The sequence below is a fragment of the Megascapheus bottae genome, chromosome 14, assembly GCF_031878675.1.
Source record: "Megascapheus bottae isolate mThoBot1 chromosome 14, mThoBot2.hap1, whole genome shotgun sequence".
In the NCBI taxonomy this organism is placed as follows: domain Eukaryota; kingdom Metazoa; phylum Chordata; class Mammalia; order Rodentia; family Geomyidae; genus Megascapheus; species Megascapheus bottae.
In genome coordinates this window covers 32,171,587-32,195,429 of record NC_143522.1, presented here as the reverse complement: position 1 = coordinate 32,195,429, position 23,843 = coordinate 32,171,587, and the positions used below count along the sequence as shown (strand labels likewise).

The 23,843-nt window shown below is 49.7% G+C and overlaps 2 protein-coding genes across 2 annotated transcripts in view; one reads left to right on the top strand and one right to left on the bottom strand.

Moving 5' to 3' along the window:
- Positions 1-23,843, top strand: part of Brf1 (BRF1 general transcription factor IIIB subunit) — a 56,593-nt gene that overhangs the window by 11,121 nt on the left and 21,629 nt on the right. The window contains exons 2-5 of the mRNA XM_090344947.1: positions 3,206-3,286; positions 10,379-10,552; positions 14,944-14,975; positions 18,474-18,546. Of these exons, the coding sequence (XP_090201073.1) occupies positions 3,206-3,286; positions 10,379-10,552; positions 14,944-14,975; positions 18,474-18,546 (360 nt within the window). The remainder of the gene's footprint in view (positions 1-3,205; positions 3,287-10,378; positions 10,553-14,943; positions 14,976-18,473; positions 18,547-23,843) is intronic.
- Positions 18,818-21,900, bottom strand: Btbd6 (BTB domain containing 6). Its single transcript, XM_090344948.1, has 4 exons — positions 21,533-21,900; positions 21,337-21,427; positions 21,040-21,158; positions 18,818-20,853 (listed from the first exon to the last, which is right to left on the bottom strand). The coding sequence occupies exons 1-4, from the start codon at positions 21,898-21,900 to the stop codon at positions 19,821-19,823; spliced, it is 1,611 nt and encodes a 536-aa protein (XP_090201074.1). The 3' UTR covers positions 18,818-19,820.

Sequence of the window (23,843 nt, the reverse complement as noted above, 5' to 3'; positions counted from 1 at the left end):
TAAAAAGCAAGTGAAAGCCAGGTGCGGGTGGTAGCTCAGACCTGTAATCCTAGCTACTCAGGAGGCTGAGATCTGAGGATCAAGGTTCAGAGCCAGCCTGGGCACTAAAAAGTCCCAAGACATATCCAGTCAATCACCAGAAAACCAGAAGTGGTGCTGTGGAGCTGTAGTGGGGGTGGGGGGAAGGAAGTGAAAAAGAAAATACCAAATGTTTGGACAAGTAGAGCACTTATGAAGGACAAGTATTGCTTGTGGGCATTCCTAGCCCCAGCTCCAGGTTACATGGCCTTTCTCCTTTCACACTTCAGGGAGCCCAAGTGGGAGCCCATACCTCAGCATGCTGAGATTTGCTGAGTAAGTGCCTTTTATGCCACCCATGAATGCCCTGGCTGCACGTGCATGATGGGGTGAGGGGAGGTGCCCGTCTCCAGGTTGCTCTCAGAGCAGGTGCAACCAGAGCAGCCCCAGGCATGTCGGCGGCTGGAGGGTGGGGACTTGGGTTCTTTTCAGAGTGGGAGAGCGGTGTGAGGGAGGGGGAGGCGAGTGTGCATGTGACTTGGCAACTCTGCAAGATGTTTTGGATGGAGTTGGATGGAACAGGTTGAGGAATAAACACAACTGAAGCTGAAGTCACCATTTTTTTTAAATTTTAATTTTGTGGGTCATGGGGCTTGGACACTATCCCTGAGCTCTTCAGCTCAAGACTACTGCCCTACTCTTGAGCCAAGCCCCACTTCCCGTTAATTGGAGTCTCTGGTCCTTTTGTGCACAGGCAGGCTTTGAACCTTGATCCTCTGATCTCAGCCTCTTGAGTAGCTAGAATTACAGGCATGAGCCACGGCGCTTGGCTAACCATGTTGTTTAACGTGGCTTTTCTCTGTGGTCCTGCCCTGTCAGGAGACCCCTGCCTGTTCTCTCTTGTCTCTGAGCAGGAAGAGTGTGTCCTCCGACCGTGGCCTTTATATTTTGATCAATGGTGTCCTTTTGTTATTTGACTTTTTTTGGTGGTGGTGGTGGTGGTGGTCATGGGACTTGAACTCTGGGCCTGGGTGCTGTCCCTGAATTCTTCAGCACAAGGCTACCACTGTACCCCTTGAGCCACAGTGCCACTTGTTAATTGACTTTTATTAAAAACACATATTGGGCCAGGAGTTTGGTCTAGTGGTAGAGTGCTTGCCTAGCGTGCATGAAGCCCCAGGTTCGATTCCTCAGGACCACATACACAGAAAAGGCCAGAAATGATGCTGTGGCTCAAGTGTAGAGTGTTAGCCTTGAGCAAAAGAAGCTCAGAACAGTGACCAAGCCCTGAGTTCAAGCCCCAGGACTGGCACACACACACAAAAAAAAGTTGGAGGAGAATCTGCTATGGTGTGTTCTGGTAGAGTGACTATAAATGGTTGTGATCTTAAGTAAATTTCCTTTATCTAAAACATTTCAAATGTAAAAATTAAGGCATTTAAGAAACAACTACCCCCAAACAAATAGGTAATACAGCCCGCGAGTGCTCTGTGTTTGTATTGAAAGCCGTGTGATCCCTGTCTGGGTGAGCCTGGTCTTCCCTGGGCCTGCCTCTCTCCTCAATCACCACATCCGACTTCTCCCACTGTGTCTCCACCTGGCCCTCCTCCCTCCACCTGCCAGGTCACACTTACCCTTGCCCCTGCTCCTTGAAGGCAGTAGACTTGTGGAAATGTGTTACTTGTTGTAGCAGCCATAGGAAAGGAATGCACAGCTCCCTGATTTCAGCACTGGACGTCTGCTTCTTGGTCCCACTGGGATAGAGAGTTCACTCCCTCACTAAATCTGTCTGGCCCCATGGCCTGTGTGGCTTCCAGGGGCAACAGTAGATGATGTTGCCCATTGTATGACTCAGTAACACATCTGCTACAGATGGAGGGGGCCTGTGGGCTCCATCCAGGCTTCCAGGCCAGCCTCGAAGCTCATGGTGAGAGCTGGCCAGCTAGGCCTGCACATTTTTCTCTTTCTATTCCTTTCCTTGGGGGAGAGGGGGATTTGAACACAGAGCCTGGGTGCTGTCCCTGAGCCTTTGTTCTAGTGATCTATCACTTAAGCTACAGCTCTGTTCACTTCCAGCTTTTTTCATGTTTAATTGGAGATAAGAGTCTCATGGACTTTCCTGCCCAGGCTAGCTTCGAACTGTGATCCTCAGATCTCAGCCTCCAAGTAGCTAGAATTACAGGTGTGAGCCACCAGCACCTGGCTTCATACATTATTCTTTTAGAAATTTCTTTGGTATTCTAATTCCTTTTGCTTTTTTAGCTGAATTTTAGAGTCGTTTGGCCAGCCTTTTAGAAGGCCTTGCTAGTATTTATGTGGAATCCAGTTTTATGCACTGATAATCCAGAGACCATGCCTGCTCTGCACTGACTGCACTGGTGACACAAGGTCCCTGCTGACATAAGTGGCTGGCCTTATGCTTTTCCTACAGAGTGGTCCTCAACCCTGTCTTCTGTACTAACTTTGACTCTGTCTCTCCTGCATTTATAGTTCTCTCCACTCTGTCTGGCTCTGCGTGCTCAGCTCCCTCATTAGGCCTAGATTTTGTGCATGTGTCCCTAATTATAGAAGCCCTAGTGTTCTGCCTGTCTTTGTCACAGATGTGCTGCTTGCCTAAGGCCGCTGCCTACAGGACACGAGGTTCGTTCTAGCTCGTACTTGAACATGTGCCCATCTGAGGAGCAGGCTTCCATGGCAGGGTTCATATAGACACAATCCAGAAGCTGGGTTTGCTGTCAGTTAGTTATAAGCTATTACTTTCTATGGTGTGTCATGAATAAGTGAGTGGAAACTTGGATGATACCTCCTAGGGAGACTGGTTAGCCAGAGGCTTCAGGGCTCACAGGAATGGTCCCTTCCCTCCAGGAGCCTGTAGTCCAGCAAGAAATCACTGGGCAAGCCTAACATGTCTGAATGTCTGGCCTGGCATGACAGACAAGGCTGTGAGTGGGATGTGAGGGTCCCTTCCTACCACTGGGAGGTGCTGTGTGACGGCACTCCGCTGGGACTCACACGACAGGGTCATGGGGATGGACTTGGTCCACTTTTGGCTGTAGCTTGAATCCACATCTATTGTCGAGGCAAGGAGAGGGGCTTCTTTGCATGGCCTGCATCTCTTCCCTGCATGAGTGCTGATCTCTGCTACCTGAGTTTTCTCAGGTCCACTAATCTGTCTTTCTGTTTCCAGGTGCTGGCAAGACCCCAACCCTGGGAGGTGGATTCCATGTGAACTTGGGGAAGGAGTCAAGAGCACAGACCCTGCAAAACGGTAATATCCACTGGGGATAGAGCTGACCTATGGGACCAGGACAGGGGTTTGTACTGCCAAGGGTGAGAACAGAGCGGACCTCGGCTTTTGTTTTTGGTTTTAGAGCTTCTGCCCCATCTCATCCCCAGCCTTTCTTGATAGTTTGTCACATCCTGCTTCCTGTGGAACCCGTGGCCAGTTACGTTCCTGAAGGAGTTGCCTCTTGGGCCCCTTCCATCATCAGTGCCCTCCCTGGTACCCAGCAGGTTCTACTAAGGTCACCAGAGAAGGTTTATGGACCCTGCCATACCCACATTGTGCCTGTTGTCTGTAGACAAAAGTATGTGGGACCAACAAGTTTATAGCAATTTAACATGACAGATTTTTCTTTTCCTGTCGAATGTGGGGCTTGAAATTCAGGGCCTGAATTCAGACTGTCCTTGTCTTTTGCTCAAAGGCAAGTGGAGCCATAGCTCCACTTCTGGTTTTTGACTGGCTAATTAAAGAAAAAAGTCTCACAGGACTTTTCTACTTTCCCCAGGTCTGGGCTTCCTGAGTAGCTAGGATTACAGATGTGAGTCACTGCATCTGTCTTTTTTATTGTACTTTATCAAAATGCTGGCGAATAATAACAGACTGGAGAAATGTCTACTCAGATCCTGGACTGTTTTTTTTTTTTTTTAATTACTGGTTTAATGTAAACCAGTAGTGTGTGTGTGGGTGGGTGTGTGTGCACACCCACACACTTCTTTCCTTCTCTCTTTCTCTCTCTCTCTCTTTCTTTCTTTCAGCCAGTCCCGGGCTTGAACTCAGGACCTGGACACTATCCTTGAGCTTTCTCAAGGCTAGCGCTCTAACACTTGAGCCATAGCACCACTTGCTTGTATTTTGACATAAAAGTAACCTAATTTTTCTTCTTGTTACTGAGGGTTGAACTCAAAGCTTTATAATCACATTCTCACTTGGATTTTTCACTCAAAGCTGGTGCTTTATTGCTTGGGCTACATCTCCATTTTTGGCTTATTGCTTATTTATTGGAAATAAAGTGGCTCCTGGTTTTGTCTGCCCCAAGATGTCTCTGAACCATGATTTTTAGATCTCAGTCACATAAGATCTCAATCTTATGTCTAAGATTGTAGACATAAGCCACCAGCACTTGGTCAGTCCTGGGGCTTGAGCTCAGGGCTTTTGTCAGTCCTTGGGCTTTCTCAAGGCTACTACTCTACCACTTGAGCCACGGCACCGTTCCAGCTTTTTTTTTTTCTATGTATATGGTACCAAGAAATCAAACCCAGGTCTTTGTGCATGCTAGGTAAGCACTCTACCACTAGGCCAAACTCCTGGCCCTGTCTCTGATATTATTTTTTGTTTGTGTGTGGGGGTCATGGGGCTTGAACTCCGCCTGAGCGCTGTCCCTAAGCTCTTTAGCTCAAGGCTACGGGCCTACCCCTGGGCCTGGGCACTGTCCCTGAGCTCTTCAGATCAAGGCTACCGCTCTACCCTTGAGTTCAGCCCTACTTCCCATTTTCTAGAGGTTAATTGGAGATTAGAGTCTTAGGTCCTTTTGTGCCTGGGCTGACTTTAACCTTGATCCTCAGATCTCAGCCTCCTGAGTAGCTAGGATTACAAGTGTGAGCCATTGCTAGGCTGAGTTTTATTTATTTTATTTTATTTGTCAGTCCTGGGGCCTGAGCACTGTCCTTGGACTTTTTCCTCAAGGTTAGCTCTCTGCCACTTGAGCCACAGCATGTGGTACTGAGGAATCGAACCCCAGTCTTCGTGCATGCTAGGCAAGCACTCTACCACTAGGCCAAACTCCCTGCCCTAGGCTGAGTTTCGTTTTTATATTTCCATACATGCATATAATATATTCCTTTAGCCTCACTCCTTCTTTTATTCTCTTTCCCTTTCTTAAAACTATAAATTCTGCTGAAAGAAACTCCTTGCAGTTCAGAAGAAGAGGGTTTATTGTGTGAGGGAAAGAGCAGACTTTTCTGCAACCCAAGATGGAGTTGGGTGCAGCAAGAGAGCTTAAGGTGGGAAGTGAGTGATTTTATAGGGAGGGGTATGGCCACAGCAGAAGTGGATGTGATCTCAGAAGATGGGGAAATACCTCAGACCGGGGGACCTCCCACTGCCCCCAGCCACAGCAGTTGACAGAGTTACAGGTGCTAGGTGAGGATTTTCAGGGTGCAGGGGGCGAAAGTCAAGGGAAGAAGTCATTTCTTCCAGGTGGACCTAACATTCCTGCCTTCTGATAGTTGTAAAGAGGCACCGATTCTTTCAAGCTACTTCTTGCTGACAAGGGGCGTAGACATTGGGGGTAGAAAGCAGAGATCATGTCCTGTCAGTCCAGGAAAAGGCAACAGTAACAGTTCCCTGGAGGTGAATGTGCATATGCATCCTTGGATGAAATCCAAAAGAAGTCTTAAGAGGCAGGGTCTCATCTTCTTCAGGGATGCGAGACAGCTTTACCTTGGTAGGTTCGAGAGAAGAGCAGGCATACCTTGGAGTCATCATCAGTATAGAAGGGGCAAGAGCAGGAGTTCACTTTTGACAGAAGAAACCACTGTGGCTGTCCATTGAGCTAAACTACAGTGGAAGCAGTCAGCAGAACCTGATGAGAGCCTGTCCACCTAGGACATAAACCAGACAGATTGGGGGTCTTGAGAAAGACTTGATCCTCAGGCAAAATTGGGGGAGAAGGAAGGGGCCTTGATGAGCTGAGGGAGCCTTAGATATAGGATAGCAGGATAAGATTAGAAAGGAATTGAAAAAGAAAAGTTATTTATTCTACATGGGTAGTTGCAGAGCAAATAAGAAGGCCATCTGCACCCACCACTGAGATCTAGGAAGGAAAGGATGGGCTGGAATACTCAGGTAACAATGAATAACTGGCTCCCATGTCCAAAAGAAAGGAAACAAGTAGCTTGCCTACAATCTGGAGACATGCCCTGGGCTCCTCCATCGTGATCCTTGTGGGATCCAGCGGCCCTGGGCAGCATCACACTTCTGTTGCCAAGCTGAGTATCCTGGATAAGTTGGGCTCCTCCCCATGTGTGAGGGATGTGGGAGGGACTGGCCCACCTTGTAGAGACGTGTCCTGGCTGTCCACACCTTGGCAGGGTCCAGATGGTGGTTGTAGAGGAGGGCAAGCTCTTGCCCAGTGGCCTTCCTTGCCACACTAAAAGCATGGTCTGGGTGGTGTGTGTTGGGCGCCTCTTTTTTGAGGAGCCTGAAGGGCAGCAGCCAGGAGCTGGCATTTTTTTTTATTACGCGCAGCTTTATCAACTTTTTTCTCTTCCTTCCGGTTGTTAAAAACCTTAAAGACCATGCTCACCAGATCTCCTTGGAGGGTTTGAAGGCCATCCTCAGCCTTTTTCAACTTTTTTTTTTTTTTAATATCAGGAGATGATTGGGAGATAAAATGGGACCACTATACCTTCTTTTGACTCTAGGTCCAGCTTAGTATAACGCTGGAGTGCCACTGTAAGGCGATCAAGAAATTCGGCAGGGTTTTCAGTGGCTCTCTGGGTAACTCCTTTAGTTTGTCATAGTTGAGTGCATGGTGGGCTGCCTTCTGGAGGCCAGCTACCAGGCAGGTTACCATCCTATTTCTGCTAACCCTTCCAGGAACATTATTTTCATAATTCCATTTGGGCTCTTCCCTGGGCACAACCATTCCCCCTACTGGGAAAGTATTGTCTAGGCGGTGGGGTTCATCAGCATGTGTCTGGGCTGCAACCCAAACCCTTTCCTTTTCCTCAGAGGTGAGGGTAGAGAATAGGACTGTATACACGTCATGCCAAGTGAGGTCATAGGTCTGAACAAGGTATTTAAACTCTTTGGAAAATTATTAGCATCTTGGGAGTATAAATCCAGTCACGTCTCAATCTGGGAGAGATGGGTCATTGAAAAGGGGGCCTGCACACAAGAAACAACCTCTGCCCCTGCCACCTCTCACAGAGAAAATGAGAGGGCTACTGGAGGCTGTGAGCCACCAGTGCAGGATTGAGTGTGAGCTTCAGGAGGTGAGGAAAGGAGATGAAGGAGGAGGAGAAGGCACAGAAGGTTCAGCTTGGGGAGGAGGAGCGGAGTCTTCAGTGTTGAGCAGGGGATCAGTCACTTTAGGTTTAGGAAGAGGCTCCAGGCTCTTAGGTGATTTGGCAGGGACAGGCTGCCCCTGTGCCAGGAGGATAGGGGAAGTTGAACAGGATTGGTAGAGAGAGGGGCAAGCATGGAGAGCAAAGAAAGCCTGAACATATAGAACCTTTGACCATTTACCATTGCATCAGCAGAAACTAAATATTATATAGTCAAAACTCCTGTTTTGGGGCCATTGAAACCAACTGTCTAGCCTGTACTTTGGCAAGACTCAATTGTAATAAAAAATGAGCCATTTGGCTTTATGGAGTTCCTGAGTAAAAGAAATCTAAAGAGCACAAAAGACACCCCAAGGGGGTGTCCTGGCTTGGGTGACACTGATGAGATCTCACTGTAGTGAGAAACACTAAGAGGAAGTGAGGAAGTCTGGTGAGGCTAGGGAATGGTCAGGGAGGAGCAAGGTGGGTAGGGGAAGACAATCCTGAGGTGGCATGTGGGAGAAGGGAGGGATCCAGGCTCACCAGAACACAGTGGGGAGGGGGGTTGGTTTAAACTACAGACTGAGAGACTAGACAGAAAGAGCTATAGACAGGAATCACTCACCAGGTACAGACAGGAAACACTAGCGAAAGCGCCCCAGCAATAGGGAAAGCAGAGGTCCATGGCAGAGTTTCGTGTCTCAAATTGTGGGGTGCAGAAGGCAGATTGACCCTCTCCCCCATCTGATCTTGGCACCAAATGTAAGGTTGGTCTAAAGGAAACTTCACACAGTTCAGGAGAAGAGGGTTTATTGTGTGAGGAGAGAGGAGATTCCTGCCACCCAAGATGGAGTCGGGGACAGCAAGAGGGTTTATGGCTTATGCAGGAAGTGAGAGATTATATGGGGCGTGGGGTGTCCACAGCGGAAGCGGATGTGATCTAAGAGGATGGGGAAATACCTCAGACTGGGGGGCCGCCACTGCTCCCAGGGTCGCCAGTTGCCTGGGTTATAGGTGCTGGGTTGGGGGGAGTTCCCGGGTGCAGGAGAAGAGAGCCAAGGGAATAAATCATTTCTTCAAGAGGGACCTAACAAAAACAATTTCAACAGATTTTGTTCTACTTTCATACTTGCATATAAACTTTAAACCAGGCCTTCCCCCTCCTGCTTAAAACTCATCCCTTCCATCAGAACTTGGCCTGTTTCTTTCTCCCTTTTTTTTTTTGTCAGTCATGGGGCCTGAACTCAGGTCCTGGGCACTGTCCCTGAGCTCTTCAGCTCAAGGCCATCATCCTATCCATTAGCTTTGACATTGTCCCTGAGCTCTTCTGCTCAAGGCTACTGCCCTACCCCTCGAGTCACAGTTCCACTTCTGGTTTTCTGGGAGACAAGAATCTCACTAACTTTTTTTTTTTTTGCCAGTCATGAGCTTGGGCTAAGGGCCTGAGCACTATCCTTGGGTTTTTTCAAAGCTAGAGCTCTACCACTTGAGCCACAGCACCACTTCTGGCTTTTTTCTATGGATGTGGTACTGAGGAATCGAACCCGGGTCTTCATGCATGCTAAGCAAGCACTTTAACCACTAGGCCAAACTCCCGGTCCCTCTCACTGACTTTTTAGTGAATACTGAAGCCCTGACTTCAGTGGGTCTGCTGTTAGCTCACTGTTTACCTGTGAGTGCCGCAGAGCCACAGGGAGGTCTGTGCTCCTGCATCTACTTGCTGGGCTAAGTGAATGCTAATGATGAGAGGCCCTCAGCACCCTGCCTTCCTGCTCAGTTTGTTAGGGTCTTAACTCTGCCCAGGCTTTGGCTCTGGGCACAGAGACAAGCCCTCCATGTCATTTCAAGCTGACTGGAGGTTCTTGAAGTATGTAGTCACGGCAAGGCAGGCTCTACATGGTTCATCTCTGACCTGGCAGACCACACACCCTGGCTGTGCTTTCCCTGGTGAGGGCTCATGGGTTGCTGCCTTTGACCAGTAGTTATAGTTAGTGAGATTTGCCTGTGAGTAGAGCCAATCAATCCACATTCCTTTATCAGAGAAACCAGGAAGACATACTTCATATACTTGGCTATGCACCCAGGAGTGAATCTGGAGTCCAGAGGGTGCTAGTGGCACTAGAAAATCCATGATTGCTTTTCTTGGTATTTTGATGTTGACCCACTCATACATGTTCTCCCAGAGCCTGGATCTCCTGTCTGGGGAAGGTTTGTTTGCCCATGTAGTGGATGTAGATGTGAGGCCTGTGTAGAGTGCCAACACTACTGGTGCTAGGCAAGCACTCGATCACAAGGCCAAACTCCTAGCCCAAATCTGTATTTTGTTGTTGTTGTTGTTAGTCATGGGGCTTAAACTCTGGGCCTGGGTGTTGTCCCTGAGCTCTTCAGCTCAAGGCTATTGCCCTAACCCTTGAGCCACAGCACCACTTCTGGTTTTCTAGTGGTTAATTGGAGATAAGAGTCTCATGGTCTTTAGTGCTAACTGCCATCCTCAGATCTTAGCCTCCTGAGTGCTAGGATTACAGGCATGAGCCATCACACCCAGCTCTAAATCTGTATTCTTTTTTTTTGTCAATCTTGGGGTTTGAACTCAGTTCCTGAGCACTGTCCTTCAGAGCTAGCCCTCTGCCACTTGAGCCACAGCACCACTTCCTGCTTTTCTATGTATGTAGTACCAAGGAAGTGAACCAGAATCTTCGTGCATGCTAACCAAGCACTCTACCACTAGGCCAAACTCCTGCCTAAATCTGTATTCTTAAATTGCTATAGATTTTTTTTTGCCTGTCTTGGGCCTTGAACTCATGCCTGGGCACTATCCTTGGGCTTTCTCAAGGCTAGAGCTCTACCACTGAGCCATAGCATCATTTCTGGCTCTTTTTCTATGAGTGTGGTACCAAGGAATGGAACCCGGTCTTCCTGCATGCAAGGCAAGCACTGTACCACTAGGCTAAACTACCAGCCCCAGTCTGTGAGTCTTATGCTTTCACTTGAACAGTAATTTTTGGATAAAGTCACCCATTTTGTATCCTAGGACGACGCCACATCCACCACTTGGGGAGCCAGCTGCAGCTGAACCAGCACTGTCTGGACACGGCCTTCAATTTCTTCAAGATGGCTGTGAGCAAGCATTTGACCCGAGGCCGGAAGATGGCCCATGTGATAGCTGCCTGCCTCTACCTGGTCTGCCGCACAGAAGGCACACCACGTATCCTTTGTTTGGGGACTTCCTTGGGACACTCCTCAAATGTGGATTTGGTAGCTATACAAGTTAGTATTTGTACTTAGCCAACAGACACCATATTAGATAGTTGGTCTGATTAGTGCAGGACTTTCAGCTACAGTTAGGGAGCCAGGGCTATGTTGGCCTCTAGACACCAAGCTCTGGATTTTCTTTTCACTCCTGGTCTAACTTGAAGTTGGGCGCTGTTTTTGATGTCTCCTGGTTTGAGTGGTTGAGATACTATTGCTGGGTGTACCCAGACTGGGCTCCATGTCCCTTTGGCTTTGGGCGATGTACAGGAAGGGATATCTCACAGGGTCTGGCCTCCCTTGCTGCCCCTTCAGGATATGTGCCTTTGCTGAGCCTCCGGTCATGAGCTCTACTGGTCCATGTGCACCAGGTCTCTGTCCCTAGCCCTGAAGACAGCTCTTCTGGTACTTCTCAACCTGCTAATCATCCAGGCCATTTGGTTTCCTTTCTGTTACTCTGATTCTCCTGGGGTCACATCTTCCTTATTTTGTGGGGCATCTTCTGAAAGCTCTCTAGAAAGAGACCTGCTTCACGGGCTGGGAGTGTGGCTCAGTGGTGGAGTGCTTGCCTAGCATGCATGAAGCTCTGGGTTTGATTCCCCAGTACCACATACACAGAAAAAGCCAGCAGTGGTGCTGTGGCTCAAGTGGTAAGAGTGCTAGCCTTGAACAAAAGAAGCTCAGGGATACTGTCCAGACCCAGAATTCAAGCCCCAGGACTGAACAACAACAACAAAAAGATGTACAGCAAGGTTACAGTTATATAAGTCAGGTAAAGAAAACATTTCTTTTTTTCTTTCTTTTTTTTTTTTCTTTTTGCCGGTCCTAGTCCTTGAACTCAGGGCTTGAGCACTGTCCTTGAGCTTTCTCAAGGCTTGTGCTCTTCACTTGAGCCGCAGCATCACATCTGGCTTTTTATGAATGTGTGGTACCGAGGAGTCGAATCTAGAGCTTCATGCACGCTAGGCTAGCACTTCACTGCTAGGCCACACTCACAGTCCAAGAATACATTTCTTTATGTACAATGTGACCCCCTTCCCTTACACTCTCCTAGTTTTCTCCTTCTATCCCCATCCACAATTTGTATAGTTTATTTGAACATAGTGACTATATTTGTTTACCCTTTGTCCCTCCAGTTCTGTGCCTCTCCTTACCCTCTCAAAGACAAATAAGCAAACGAAACAAAAAATAAATGAAAACAGTAATCCCCTCCCATTGTTTTTGTTCTTTGGAGTTTGTTTCGATACATATTATTTTGTCTGTTCAGATGCACATAGGCATTGCATCTTTATATTTCTCATCTTTTTGGCCAGTCCTGGGCTTGAACTCAGGGCCTGAGCACTGTCCTTGGTCGTACCACTTCCGGCTTTTTTCAATGTATGTGGTACTGAGGAATCGAACCTGGGTCTTCATACATGCTTGGCAAGCACTCTACCACTAGGCCAAACTCCCAGCCCCTTATACTCCTCTTCTAAGAGTATTCTCTTCTGATCCCACTGTGTAGATCATTACCCTTCATTTTATTTATTGTTGATGGTGATGGTGTGGGGCTTGAACTCTGGGCCTGGGCATTCTCCCAGAGCTCTTCAGCTCAAGGCTAGTACTCTTCCACTTTTTATTTATTTATTTATTTATTTATGGCCAATTATGGGGACCCGAGTACTGCCTTTGGACTTTCTCAAAGCTAGGGCTCTACCACTCAGGTCTTTGTGCATGTTAGGCAAGCACTCTACCACTAGGCCAAACTCTTGGCCCCACAAATTGTTTTTTTGTCTTTTGCAGTTGTGGGACTTAATTCTGGGCCTGGGCTACCACCTTACCCCCTGAACCACAATGCTATTTCTGGTTTTCTGGTGGTTAATTGGAGATAAGAGTCTCACAGACTTTTTAGTGCCTAGGCTGGCTTTGAACTATGATCCTCAGAGCTCAGCCTAGTGAGTAGCTAAGATTATAGGTGTATGCTACTGTGCCCACCTTACAGATTTTTTTTTTTTCCTGTCCTGGGGGTTGAACTCAGGGCCCAAGCGCTCTATCATTTGGCCACAACACCACAGCTTTTTCTATGTATGTTCCACTGAGGAACCCAACCCCAGTATTGTGCATGCTAGGCAAGTACTCTACCACTAGGCCATGTGGGTCATGGGGCTTGAACACATCCTGGGCGCTGTCCCTGAGCTCTTTGGCTCAAATCTGGGCCTGGGTGTTGTCCCTGAGCTCTTCAACTCAGGGTGCGCCCTACCCTTGAGCCAAGCCCCACTTCCCGTTTTCTAGAGGTTAATTGGAGATAAGAGTCTCAGGTCCTTTTGTGCCCAGGCTGGCTTTGAACCTTGAACCTCAGATCTCAGCCTCCTGAAAAGCTAGGATTAATTACAAGCCTGAGCCACCATGCTGGCTCACATTGTATTTTTTCTTTAAGAAGCCTCTTTTAGCCCTGCACTGGTTGTTTACACCTATAATCTTAGCTACTCAGGACCCTGAGATCTGAGGATCACAGTTTATAGCCAGCCCCAACAAGAAGGGATGTGAGACTCTAATCTCCAATTTACCACTAGAAAATCAGAAGTAGAGCTGTGGTTCAAAGTGGTAGAGTGTTATCCTTGAGTATGAAAGTTCAGACAGTGTCTAGACCCTGAGTTCAAGCCCCAAACTGAATTCCTTCTCTGCCACCCCCCAAAAAAGTATGCAGACTGGCCTTGAATTCTTGGGCTCAAGTACTGAGACTATAGGCATGTACTTCAGAACCTGGCTTACCATTACTTAAATAGACTTTACTTTTTAAATAGATTTAGGGTTATAAAAATTATGTGGAAAGAAGCACAATATCCATGGCTGTTTACCTGTTGCCGAGCTTTGAATCAGTGTGATTTTTTTTCCTGAGGTGGTCCTAGTCTCTCAAGTTGTGCTCACACTTAAACCCTCCTGCCTCAGACTTGTGAGTGCTGTGAGGGGAGCGCTCCATAGTTGGTATGTTCCTTCCATGGTTCATGGACCTGCCGCACGTCCATGTTTTTTGCTGTGTCGTTGTGTACACTGTATGTCTAGACACATGTATCTACAACTACGTTATCCTGTGGAATAAGACCCTGCATAAAATCCCTTTTGCTCTACAGCTCCCTCCACATCTCCCTCCAATTCTGGCCAAATTTCTATTTCTTGCAATCTTTTTCAGATTTATAGAGTTGGAGCATGTACCTTTTTCTGTTATATGATTTTGTTGTTGTTGTTGTTTTTCCCCTGTGTCCTGGAGCTGAAACTCAGGCCTAGCACTAGCCCTGAGCTTTTTTCTTTCTCCAAGCTAGCATTCTACCACTTGAGCCGCAGCTCCATATCCTGCTTTTTAATTGGAGATAAGAGTCTCCCAGACTTTCCTGCCCAGAACTCTGATCCTCAGGTCTAGCTTTCTGAGTAGCTGGATTACAGACATGAACCGCCAGTGCCCAGCCTCCTCTTTCCATTTTGATTTTGCTTTTCTTTGCTCAGTTCTTCTCAGTAGTTCCCTCTGCTGCTAACTCCATAACGTAGTAGAGGCCAGGTATGATTAAGAAATGTCCTTATCTCCAAGGGCTTGGAGCCTGTGCCTTGCTGTGATTCTCGGGTTAGAATGTCATCCTGGTATGCTGGACACCTGCTCTGGACTTCTGACTCAGCACTTAGGAGAATTTCTCAGTTTCTTCACAAGCCAGTAGCAGATGAATGGTGTGAGTGTGTATGTATGGTTTTGGTGTAGAACCTAGGGTCTTGTGCTTGCTAAATACACAGTGTACAATTGGCTGCACCTTCAGCCAATAGTATGACCTTTGACTGGTGAGTAGGCCCTACCAGGGACTTGTTTTATAGCAAGCTGAACTTGGACTCACTTGGGACATATTTTTGGTACTGGTTACTGATCTGCTGAATGTGAGGACAGGTCCTCAGCCCTTCTATGGCTGTGCCTGCTGGGCCTTTATCACCTTGCTATACCAGCATCTGTTTCCCAGGAGTTTGTACTTGGCAACCCAGTAAGTACTTAAGAAATGCAGCCTGACTGTTGTGTGTGTTTCCATGCTATGCTGGGTCAGAGGACCTTCTGTGTGGCAAACCCCTCTGTGGGCAGGCATGTAGAGCCAAAGCCCCTGCTTATGCTTCCTTGACCCTGCTCCCCACACATCCCTTTGCCCCATCCTGGAAGTAGGTTCCAGGAGTTCTCTATCAGCTTCTGAAGGAGCAAAGGTTTTGGGTGCCTCAGGTTCCATCAGGGCTTTCACCTCCCTGACCAGGTGCTGGTTTAGATTTGACAGTGATGCTTCAGCTCCCTGGATGAGTGGCCCTGGTAACCTCAGTGCAGACACTCCTTAACCCCAGCTGCAGACATGCTCCTCGACCTCAGTGACCTGCTCCAGGTATATCCGTTTGTTTCTACGCCTTTCCCTACCTGAGGGGGTGACTGGGGTTTAGCCTGTGTTTCCACACACCTGGAGGCCTATCTGTGCTGCTTGTGTGGTGGAAAGCCTCCTCTGCATGATAAAAAGGCAGCACAGTGAGAGCCCAGGTCTGTGGGGGGTGGGAGAAGGCAGCTGCTGGCAGAGCTCATTGTCACAGGGCTATCCAGGACCCAGGCAGTCCATCATTAGGATCATTTGAGAAATGAATGTTGAATTTTGGTCCTAGGCAAGGGAGAGTCTTTAAAAAGTAAGTGCCTTTTGAATTGTGGAGTCACCTGCCTTCTTGATTCTGAGAAGGCATTTGCTATTGCCTTGCTCTTTTTTTTTAGTGGGTCTTGGGGCTTGAACTCTTCAGCTCAAGGCTACCACCCTACCCTTGAGCCAAGCCCCATTTTCCGGTTTCTAGAGGATCATTGGAGATAAGAGTCTCAGGTCCTTTTGTGCTGGGCTGGCTTTGGACCTTGATCCTAAGATCTCAGCCTCCTGAGTAGCTAGGATGACAGGCGTGAGCCACCACGCCCAGTTGCCTTGCTCTTTTTCAAACAGACGGTGTCTGGGTGGCTTGGGGCCTTAGACTATGTCCCCAGTGACAATACTGAGGTCTGGGGCTAGCTGGAAGCTGACTCAAGTTCTCGGACCATGCCTTGTGTTGTAGCAAGGCCGGAGACCACTATGATCATCTGCTGAGAACTAGGAAAGAGAAATGTCCTGGAAAGGGAAAGTAATAGCAGTGTGAAGATGTCATGGATGTCATGCCAGAGGGCAATGTTCCTTCCAGGATTCCGGGAGCAGGAGGCTAGGCTGCAGCCTCCTCTGTGGGGCTCAGCGCTCTCCAGTGATGAGCAACAGTTACACTGACTTGACCCAGATGGTACCTTGCATTTTTGGCAAACCAGCTGTCTTTATAAACGGCATCTCTAAGCAGCTATTGGTGAAAGACTTTGTGGCCAAACTAAAAATAACTTTTTGGAATTGTGATAATCCAGTGACTGCCTTTCAGATACTTTTGTACTCAGTTCAGAGCAAGGCCATGTGACCTGGTTTTCAACCCAATGACTTCCTAGGAAAGAGGGGTATCACCAGGGCCCAGCAGTCATGTCTTACCACCTACCCGTGTCCATCTGTAGTAAGTATGTGGGAAGGAGCATGAGGGGAGTGGGCAGACAGAGGTCAGGGTCCACTTTTCTGTGGGATCTAGATGTCCCCATACCAGAATGAAGTGGCCTAAACAGAGGCTTGCAGGAATTAGCACAAGGGCCAGAATGCTCCTGGAAAAGGCACATGTCAGACCTCACGGCTACCATTTTCTAAGCTATCCCTCCAGCTCCTGCCTCTGGTGTGCTCATCCTGTACACCAGCATAATTCACACTATCTATACCAGAGATTTGTCCACAATACCCACGTGCGTGCCCACATTGCACACCTCCACACGCCCTGGATGGCGCCGAGGGTGAGGATCCAGGGACTTGGGAGGTGGCAGCATTGGTTAGGAAGGTGCACTGCGAGGTATTAGTTCTTACGATGGAGCCTCGGGAGAACCTCGGACAAGGAAACCACCAAGCCAGAGGCAGGAAGTGACCGTAAACCATTGCCCAGGGTTGCCTGGATGTAGGATCTAGCCCCAGGCCTCCCAGCAGGCTGACTCGTTGCTAACACAGTCCAAGCCCTCTCTCTAGTGCCTGCCTCTGATGGGAACCTCACAGTGTGTCATTTCTTAGGCTCCCTGCCCCTTGAAGTTTACAAGCACCATGGGTGCTTCAGGTTAGGAAAAGGGGCTTTGCCCAGGGACTCACCATCCAGGCAAGGAATTCTTTGGAAAAGCTAATATACAAGGCCTAACTGGTTATACCCTAAGTCCTGGAGTCCAAGGGGCAAGCCTGGGGCCAGGGAGCTAAAAGTAGGAGAGGCTTTTGTGGGATTGGGCTAGGACACTGGCATGGATTTGGGAACCCAGGCTTGGCCTGGCCTGCCTGGCCCTATCTATTAGCATTCTTCCCACTACCTGCCTACACCTGAGGGCGGGGCTGGGCTCTTTAGGGATGAGAATGTAGTAGAAGGTGGTCCATTACCGGGCTGCACTGAGCCCCTGGGAGTTGTGCACACAGGCTAGGTCCTCACTTTCCTGACACATGGTAGTGTTCCCACAAGGAAGAGCCATGGCAGGGCACTCGAGGCAGATATGGATCCTTTGGAGGGAGCAGTAGAGGAGCACAGGTTGAGAACCCACCCAGCAAGAAGGTGCAGGCTGAGACCTATATGCCCCTGGGAGTATAGGGTTGAGGTGTGGCAGTGTGTGACCTATATGTAGCGGGGGTTTTTTGTTTGTTTTCTCAGTTGTAGGGTTGTAGGATTCGAACTCTGAGCCTGGGCGCTGTCCCAGAGCTCTTCAACTCAAGGCTACCACCCTACCCCTTAAGCCAAAGTGCCATTTCCTGTTTTCTGGTGGTTAATTGGAGATAAGAGTCTCACGGACTTTTTTTAGTGCCTGGGCTGGCATTGAACTGCCATCCTCAGATCTCAGCCTCCTGAGTAGCTAGGATTACATGTCTGAGCCATCATGCCTGGCTTTTTAAAATGTAAAAAAAAAAAATTTTTTTTTTAAGCAAATGTAATTGAGGTACAGTAGACTTAAGAAAATGCCATCCTGCTGGTCTACAGGCCTGTAGAAACCTTTGGTTCTCAAGGATTGGGTGCTCTGTGGACCAGCAGGGAACTCGGCATTCTTTGACTACTGAACAGCAAAATAGAAAAAGGATAACTGGGTGGCCTGTGCCTTGTAATCCTGGCTACTCAGGAGGCTAAGACCTGAGGATTGTGATTCAAAGCCAGCCCCGGTAGGAAAGTTTGTGAGACCCATATCTTCAGTTAACCCACAAGAAACCAGAAGTGGCTCCGATTGGCAAATGTGTTAGCCTTGAGCAAAAAAAGCTCAAGAACAGCACCCAGGCCCTGAGTTCAAAGCCCCATGACTGACCAAAAAATAAATAAAAGCCAGGCACTGTGGCTCACACCTGTAATCCTACTCAGGAGGCTGAGATCTGAGGATTGAGGTTCAAAGCCGGCCCAGGCACTAAAGAATGGGCACTAAAGAACATGAGACCCTTATCTCATCTCCAGTTAATCACTAAAAAATGGGAAGTGGGACTGTGGCTCCAGAGGTAGGGTGGTAGCCTAGAGATGAAGAGCTCAGGGACTGCACCCAGGCCCAGAGTTCAGGCCTCATGACCCACAAAAAAACAAAACAAAAAACTCGGCATTGGTAGCTTAGGCCTGTTAATTCTAATTACTAAGGAGGCTAAGATCTGAGGATCACAGTTTGAAGCTGGCCCAGACAGGAAAGTCCATGAGATTCTTATCTCCATTTAACCACCAGAAAACTGGAAGTAGAGGGGTGATTCGAGACACACACACACACACCTTTTAACACTGATGCATTTCTGGCTCTTCTTTCTTAGGTAAATGTGTATGTGCTGGGAAAGACATTCTTGCTTTTGGCGAGGGAGCTCTGCATCAACGCACCAGCCATAGGTATGTGTGCCAGGCTTGTACAGGGTACCACTGGGCCCTCGGGAGCGCGCAACAGCACACCAGCCATAGGTAGCTGAGCTTGGACAAAAACACCTGGAAACTAGCCTGCCAAGGTATTCCAAAGAGTTGGGGGGAGGAAAGTGCAGGACTTCCAAGGCAATAATACCTCCTAAAATCTGCTGATAATATAGCAAAGTAGGGCTTTACTTTTGGAGCAAACCTAGAAGGCCTGCTGCCAGGGCCTGTTGGGTATGTAGACAGAAGGGTACAGTGCTACATGTTGGAAGCCTGTCTAGTTTTATTATGAAGGTGTTGTACAGAGAGGTTACGAGTACAGTAATGAGTACACTTCATTTTCTGGAAGCTTGTCTTATTTGCTGAGGAAGGCACAGCCTCCTCATGGAGGCCTTCTATGTGTTCTGGTCTCATGAGGGGTCATGGGTGGCTCTCGTTACTCCTGACCCATTGCCGTCTCAAGTGTCTTCTGTGGTAGCAAAGCACTACCCAGGGCTGGGAATGCCGTCTGTGTCAACAGGGCTAAGATCTTGGTGCTTGGCAGCAACCACAGAGGCACACATGTCCCTAGAGGCCACGCCACTGCCGGTGGGCCAAAGTTTTCCAAGACAACACAATGACTCGGGTGTGCACAGCTGTCAAGAACAAAGAACAGGGCCAGGGAGCTGCTTCACCCAGTGTACCCACAGTACAGCCTCTGGAATCTGTCTCCTGCGTTCGCAGCGCCCATATACCTGGCCTTTCCCTGTGTCCTAGCTGTAGCCCTGGAGAGCAAGCCAACCTAGATACCACATAGGAGTCTTAGGAGCAGAAGGCCCCTGATGATGATATGTCTGGCCTTTCCGCACTGTTCAGCAATTATGGCTTTTCCCCTGGCAGCTATTCTCAGGTATGTGAGAAAGAGAACACCCCAATTTATAATTTTCAGTCACTTTACCTACACGTGGTTTTGATTTTGTTAAACTTTTATTACGAAAATCCACTTAAATAGATGAACTATTTTAAGTGACTTTTCAACACTTTGGGGTTTGAAGGAAAGGTCTCAAGGTAAGCCTAGAGTCACTTAGAACCCAACAGGGTAGGAGAAATGTCCAAATACCCACAAGGTTGTTGAGGACCACTGGCAGCTGTCTGGAGCCTGTTTTATAGCTGACCACTTTCTTGAGGCATGTACCTCAAGGTCCAGGAGACACCTAGCATGGCCTGGGGGACTGTCCTGCCCCAGGTACTGGGTGGACTCCCCCTGTGAGGAGCAGGCCTCATGCGTAGAAGATGAGCTCTGGGATTTGCCCACCCTGCACTCCAGTGCCATTGGTGCTGTCTGAGGAGCACTGGAATTGGAAAGCCACCTTTCCACACTGTACTTCTGTCATCCCTTCCTGCCCAAAGTAGCTGAGCTCACTGCCATCCAGAACAGCGCTGGCAGTGTAGAAGGTGTCCTGTTCTACCTGGATCGGGTGCTCAAACCACACTGTAAAGGTGTTGCTGGAGCCATCTGATACAAACTTGGTCAGGTTCTGAGCCAGGACCATTCCCAGTCGCTTGAGCTCTATCTTCACACTATACTCAGCCTTCCCAGAGCTGGACCCATACAGGCCCAGTCCAGCAATGAATACCCTTCTGTCCACTGCAAACTGGATGCTGTCACAACGTCCACGGTACCTCCACTGGTTGCTGCGATAGGCAGAGGACTGGAACCGGTGGCACCTCTGTGGGGCCAGGCCCTTCCTCTTGGTCAGAGGGAAGTCAAGGAGAGGCTTGTTGGCAGCTGTGTACCATAGGAAGATGTTGTGCGTCTCCTCCAGGGTCAGGATGTCTGACTGTGCAGCACCGTTGGCAAACTCCTCCAGGGTCATGGTTGGAATTCGTACAAGATAGAGAGCTCGCCCCAAGACGTGCCTCTTGTTGTGTGGGGTGACTGGCAGGCCCTGCCTCTTGCACTCTGCCTCTGCCCAGTTCAGGACAGCCTCAAAGACCACAGCCTCCTTGGTGTTAAGGGCCTCCCTGGTCACTATGATTTCCAGGGTCTGCCGGTCAATTTCACAGAAGCCTTCTGACCGCAGAGCCATCTCAGCCTGCGCATCAATGACTTCCCAACAGCGCTGGGTCAGCTCAGGCTCCTCAAATAGCCGGCTCTGGGACAGCAGGACGCAGGCGTTTTTTGCTTCCAGACTTGTCTCCAGAAAGTTGACACAGGCTTTGGCTAGCGCAGGCACAATATACTTCTTAGCAGCATACAGAGTGGCAAGCACTGTGTCTGCCTCCAGGTCGATCTCATCACTGTACATGTACCTGAGCAAGGCATGAACTCTCTAGGGGGGTCCGGGGGGGGGGGGTGGAGGTGCTGCAAGGGTTGGTGGGGGAGAGGAGCGTTTGGGCTCCTGTGCACATTGCCTCTTGAGTCTGCAGAGGCTTCCCCAGGACCCTCAGAGAGGAACCACCCCGTCCGTCCTTCCAGCCCTGGAGCAGAGCACTTACTTTAACAAGACCAGGAAGGCAGCAGGCTCCACGTCAGGAATGTGAATCTCCGACTTAACTTCTGCAAGGTCCCCGTAGAACATGGCATAGAAGACTGAGCTGCCCACGGCCAAGACGTACTGTGGGTGAGAGAGAGAGAGAGAGGGAGACAGAGAGAGGGAGAGGGAGGGAGGGAGGGAGAGAAAGAAAGAGAGAAAGAGGGAGTGAGTAGCAAGCAGTAAGGCAGTGGGCAGTCAGGAAGGCCCGGAAGATGCGTCCAGTCGTGCCTGCCGGGGACAGGGCTGCGCCCCTACACACCTTGTGGGCAGGCACACGCCGGGCCGCCCCCAGGGGCCCCACGATGAAGTGCACGTCGGCCATGAGCTCGTTGTTGAACATCAGCGCATTCCTGCAAAGGCAGAAGCACAGGGCTGGGACACGGCCGGCTGGGAGACGGGCGGCTAGGACGGGGCCGGGGCGGGGGCGCGGGGCGGGGGCGGAGGCGGAGGCTCACCTCTCCCGCAGGGTCGGGTGGAAAGACTGCCAGTGGGGACTCTCGGGGTTGTTGTTGTCGGGGGCGGGCGTCGCTGGGGGGGACGGCGGGGGCGCCGGCGCTGGGCGGGGCGGGCTGCACGGGGTGGCCTTCCGGCCCGCCGCGTTGCTGTTGGCAATGTCGGTGGCCGCGGCCGCCGCGCCGGGGATCGGGTACAACTCCGCGGCCATCTTCGCGGGCAGGGCGGCGGGGGCGGCCCGGGCCTTGGTCAGCGCCGCGCCGTGCTCCCTGGCCCCGCGCCGGGGCCTGGGGAGCGGCTCCGCGAGCACCAGCAAGGAGGTCAGGCACTGCGCCACCCGCCCGTGCAGGCAGGCCAGCGGCAGCAGCATGGGGCCGCGCGGAGCCCGCCGCCCGCCCGGCCGCCCGCCCGCCTGCAGGGCCCGCCCGCCCGCCAGCCAGCCAGCGGGGCCGCCGACCAGCTACGCCAGCGCGTCGCCGGCACCAGTGCGTCACCGGTGCCGTGCGTCAAGGCGCGCGCCGAGGCCCCGCCCCGCCCTCCCGGAACCTGGGCCGCCGCGCATGTGCCGCAGCCAGGTCGCCGGGTGCTGGGCCGCCTCGGAGCCCTGCGTCTCTTGGTAACGGGTGCAGATGCTCCCGGGAGCCGCCGTGGGGTGTGCCAGCATTTCCTTCCGTTCCGATTGGGCAGGATCCACTGGGAGTGTCCTCACGTTCTGTCTCCCCGCTCGTCCCTAGGTCTGCGGTTTAGCTTTTGTGATGGAGAGGTCACCGGGAACGCAGAGATGCACATATCCCTTCTGAATTTTCTTTTATTCTATTAGAACGCCAGTCCTTGGCGTAAACTCGGTGTCTGGGCACGGTCCTTGGGCTTTTTTTTACTCAAGGGTAGCTCTTAACACTTGTGCCACAGCTCAGCTTCCAGCTTTTTGGTGGTTAATTGGACATGCAGGTCTTATGGGCTTTCCTGGCCAGGCTGGCTACTAAGTGTGATCCTCAGATCTCAGCCTAGTAGGTAGGATGGCAGGCCTGAGCCATCTATACCCTGCCTGTTCAGTTTTTGAGGACACTTGGAAAGGCCTTTTTTACGCTTACCTTCCCACCAGCAGTATGCACAGATAGACTGGTTTCTCCTTGAGAGATAGGAGGTTGCCATGATAATGGGTGTGAAGTGGTATCATGTGGGTTTGATTAGCATTTTCCTGATTATATTGAACATCTTTTCATTTGCATGTCTTTTTTGGTGAAATGTCTATTCAGGTCCTTTGCCCTCTTTTTCTTCCCCCCTCCCCCTCCTCTCTCTCTTTTGTTCCAGGGTTTAAACTTGGCCTGGGCACTGTCCTTGAAAAGCTTGAGGCTAGAGCTCTACCACTTGAGCCACAGCATGACTTCTGGCTTTTTCTGTGCATGTGATACCGAAGAATCAAACTCAGGGCTTGTGCATGCTAGGCTAGCTTTCTACCACTCAGCCACCTTTCCAACTTGTTTTCCTGCATTTTATAGGTTGACTTGCTCTCCTTTTCTTCCTTTCCTATCCCTTCATCCCTCTCTGCATTTTCTTTTTGTCTGCTTTTGCTTTTGTTGAATCATTGCCATGAATGTTTTTCCAGTATTTCTTTTTAGGAGAGTTATAGTTTCAAGTCTTATGTTTACATCTATGTAAAAATCTTATGCTTAAGTCTTATGTTTTGGTCTATGTTGTGTTAATTTTTTGTGTATGGTGCAAGATAAGGTTTGTTATTCATTGTTGTGCATGTGGAAATCTAATCCCCTCCCCCCATACCTTATCCTCCCCTTGGTTTTTGTTTCTGTTTTGTCAGTCATAGGGCTTGAACTCAGGGCCTGATTACTGTCCCTGGGCTTTTCTGCTTATGGCTAGCGCTCCACCACTTTGAGCCACAACACCCTTCCGGTTTTCTGGTGGTTTCTGGTTTTCTGGAGATGAGTTTCATGGACAGCTGGGTCCTGTTAGCTCATGCCTGTAATTCTAGCTACTCAGGATACTGAGATCTGAGGATCACAGTTGGAAGCCAGCCCAGGCAGGAAAGTTCATGAGACTCTTATCTCCAGTTAGCCAGAAAGCCAGAAGTGAAGCTGTGGCTCAAGAACACTAGCCTTGAGCAGGAAAGCTCAAGACAGGGCCCAGGTCCTGAGTTCAGCCTTATGATGGACAAAACAAAATAAACAAAAAAAAGTTCATAAGCCTAGTGCCTCACACCTATAACCTGGCTACTCAGGAGGCTGAAGATCATGGTTCAAAGCCAGCCCAGGAAGAAAAATCCGGTGATACCCTTATCTCCAGCTAACCACCCAAATA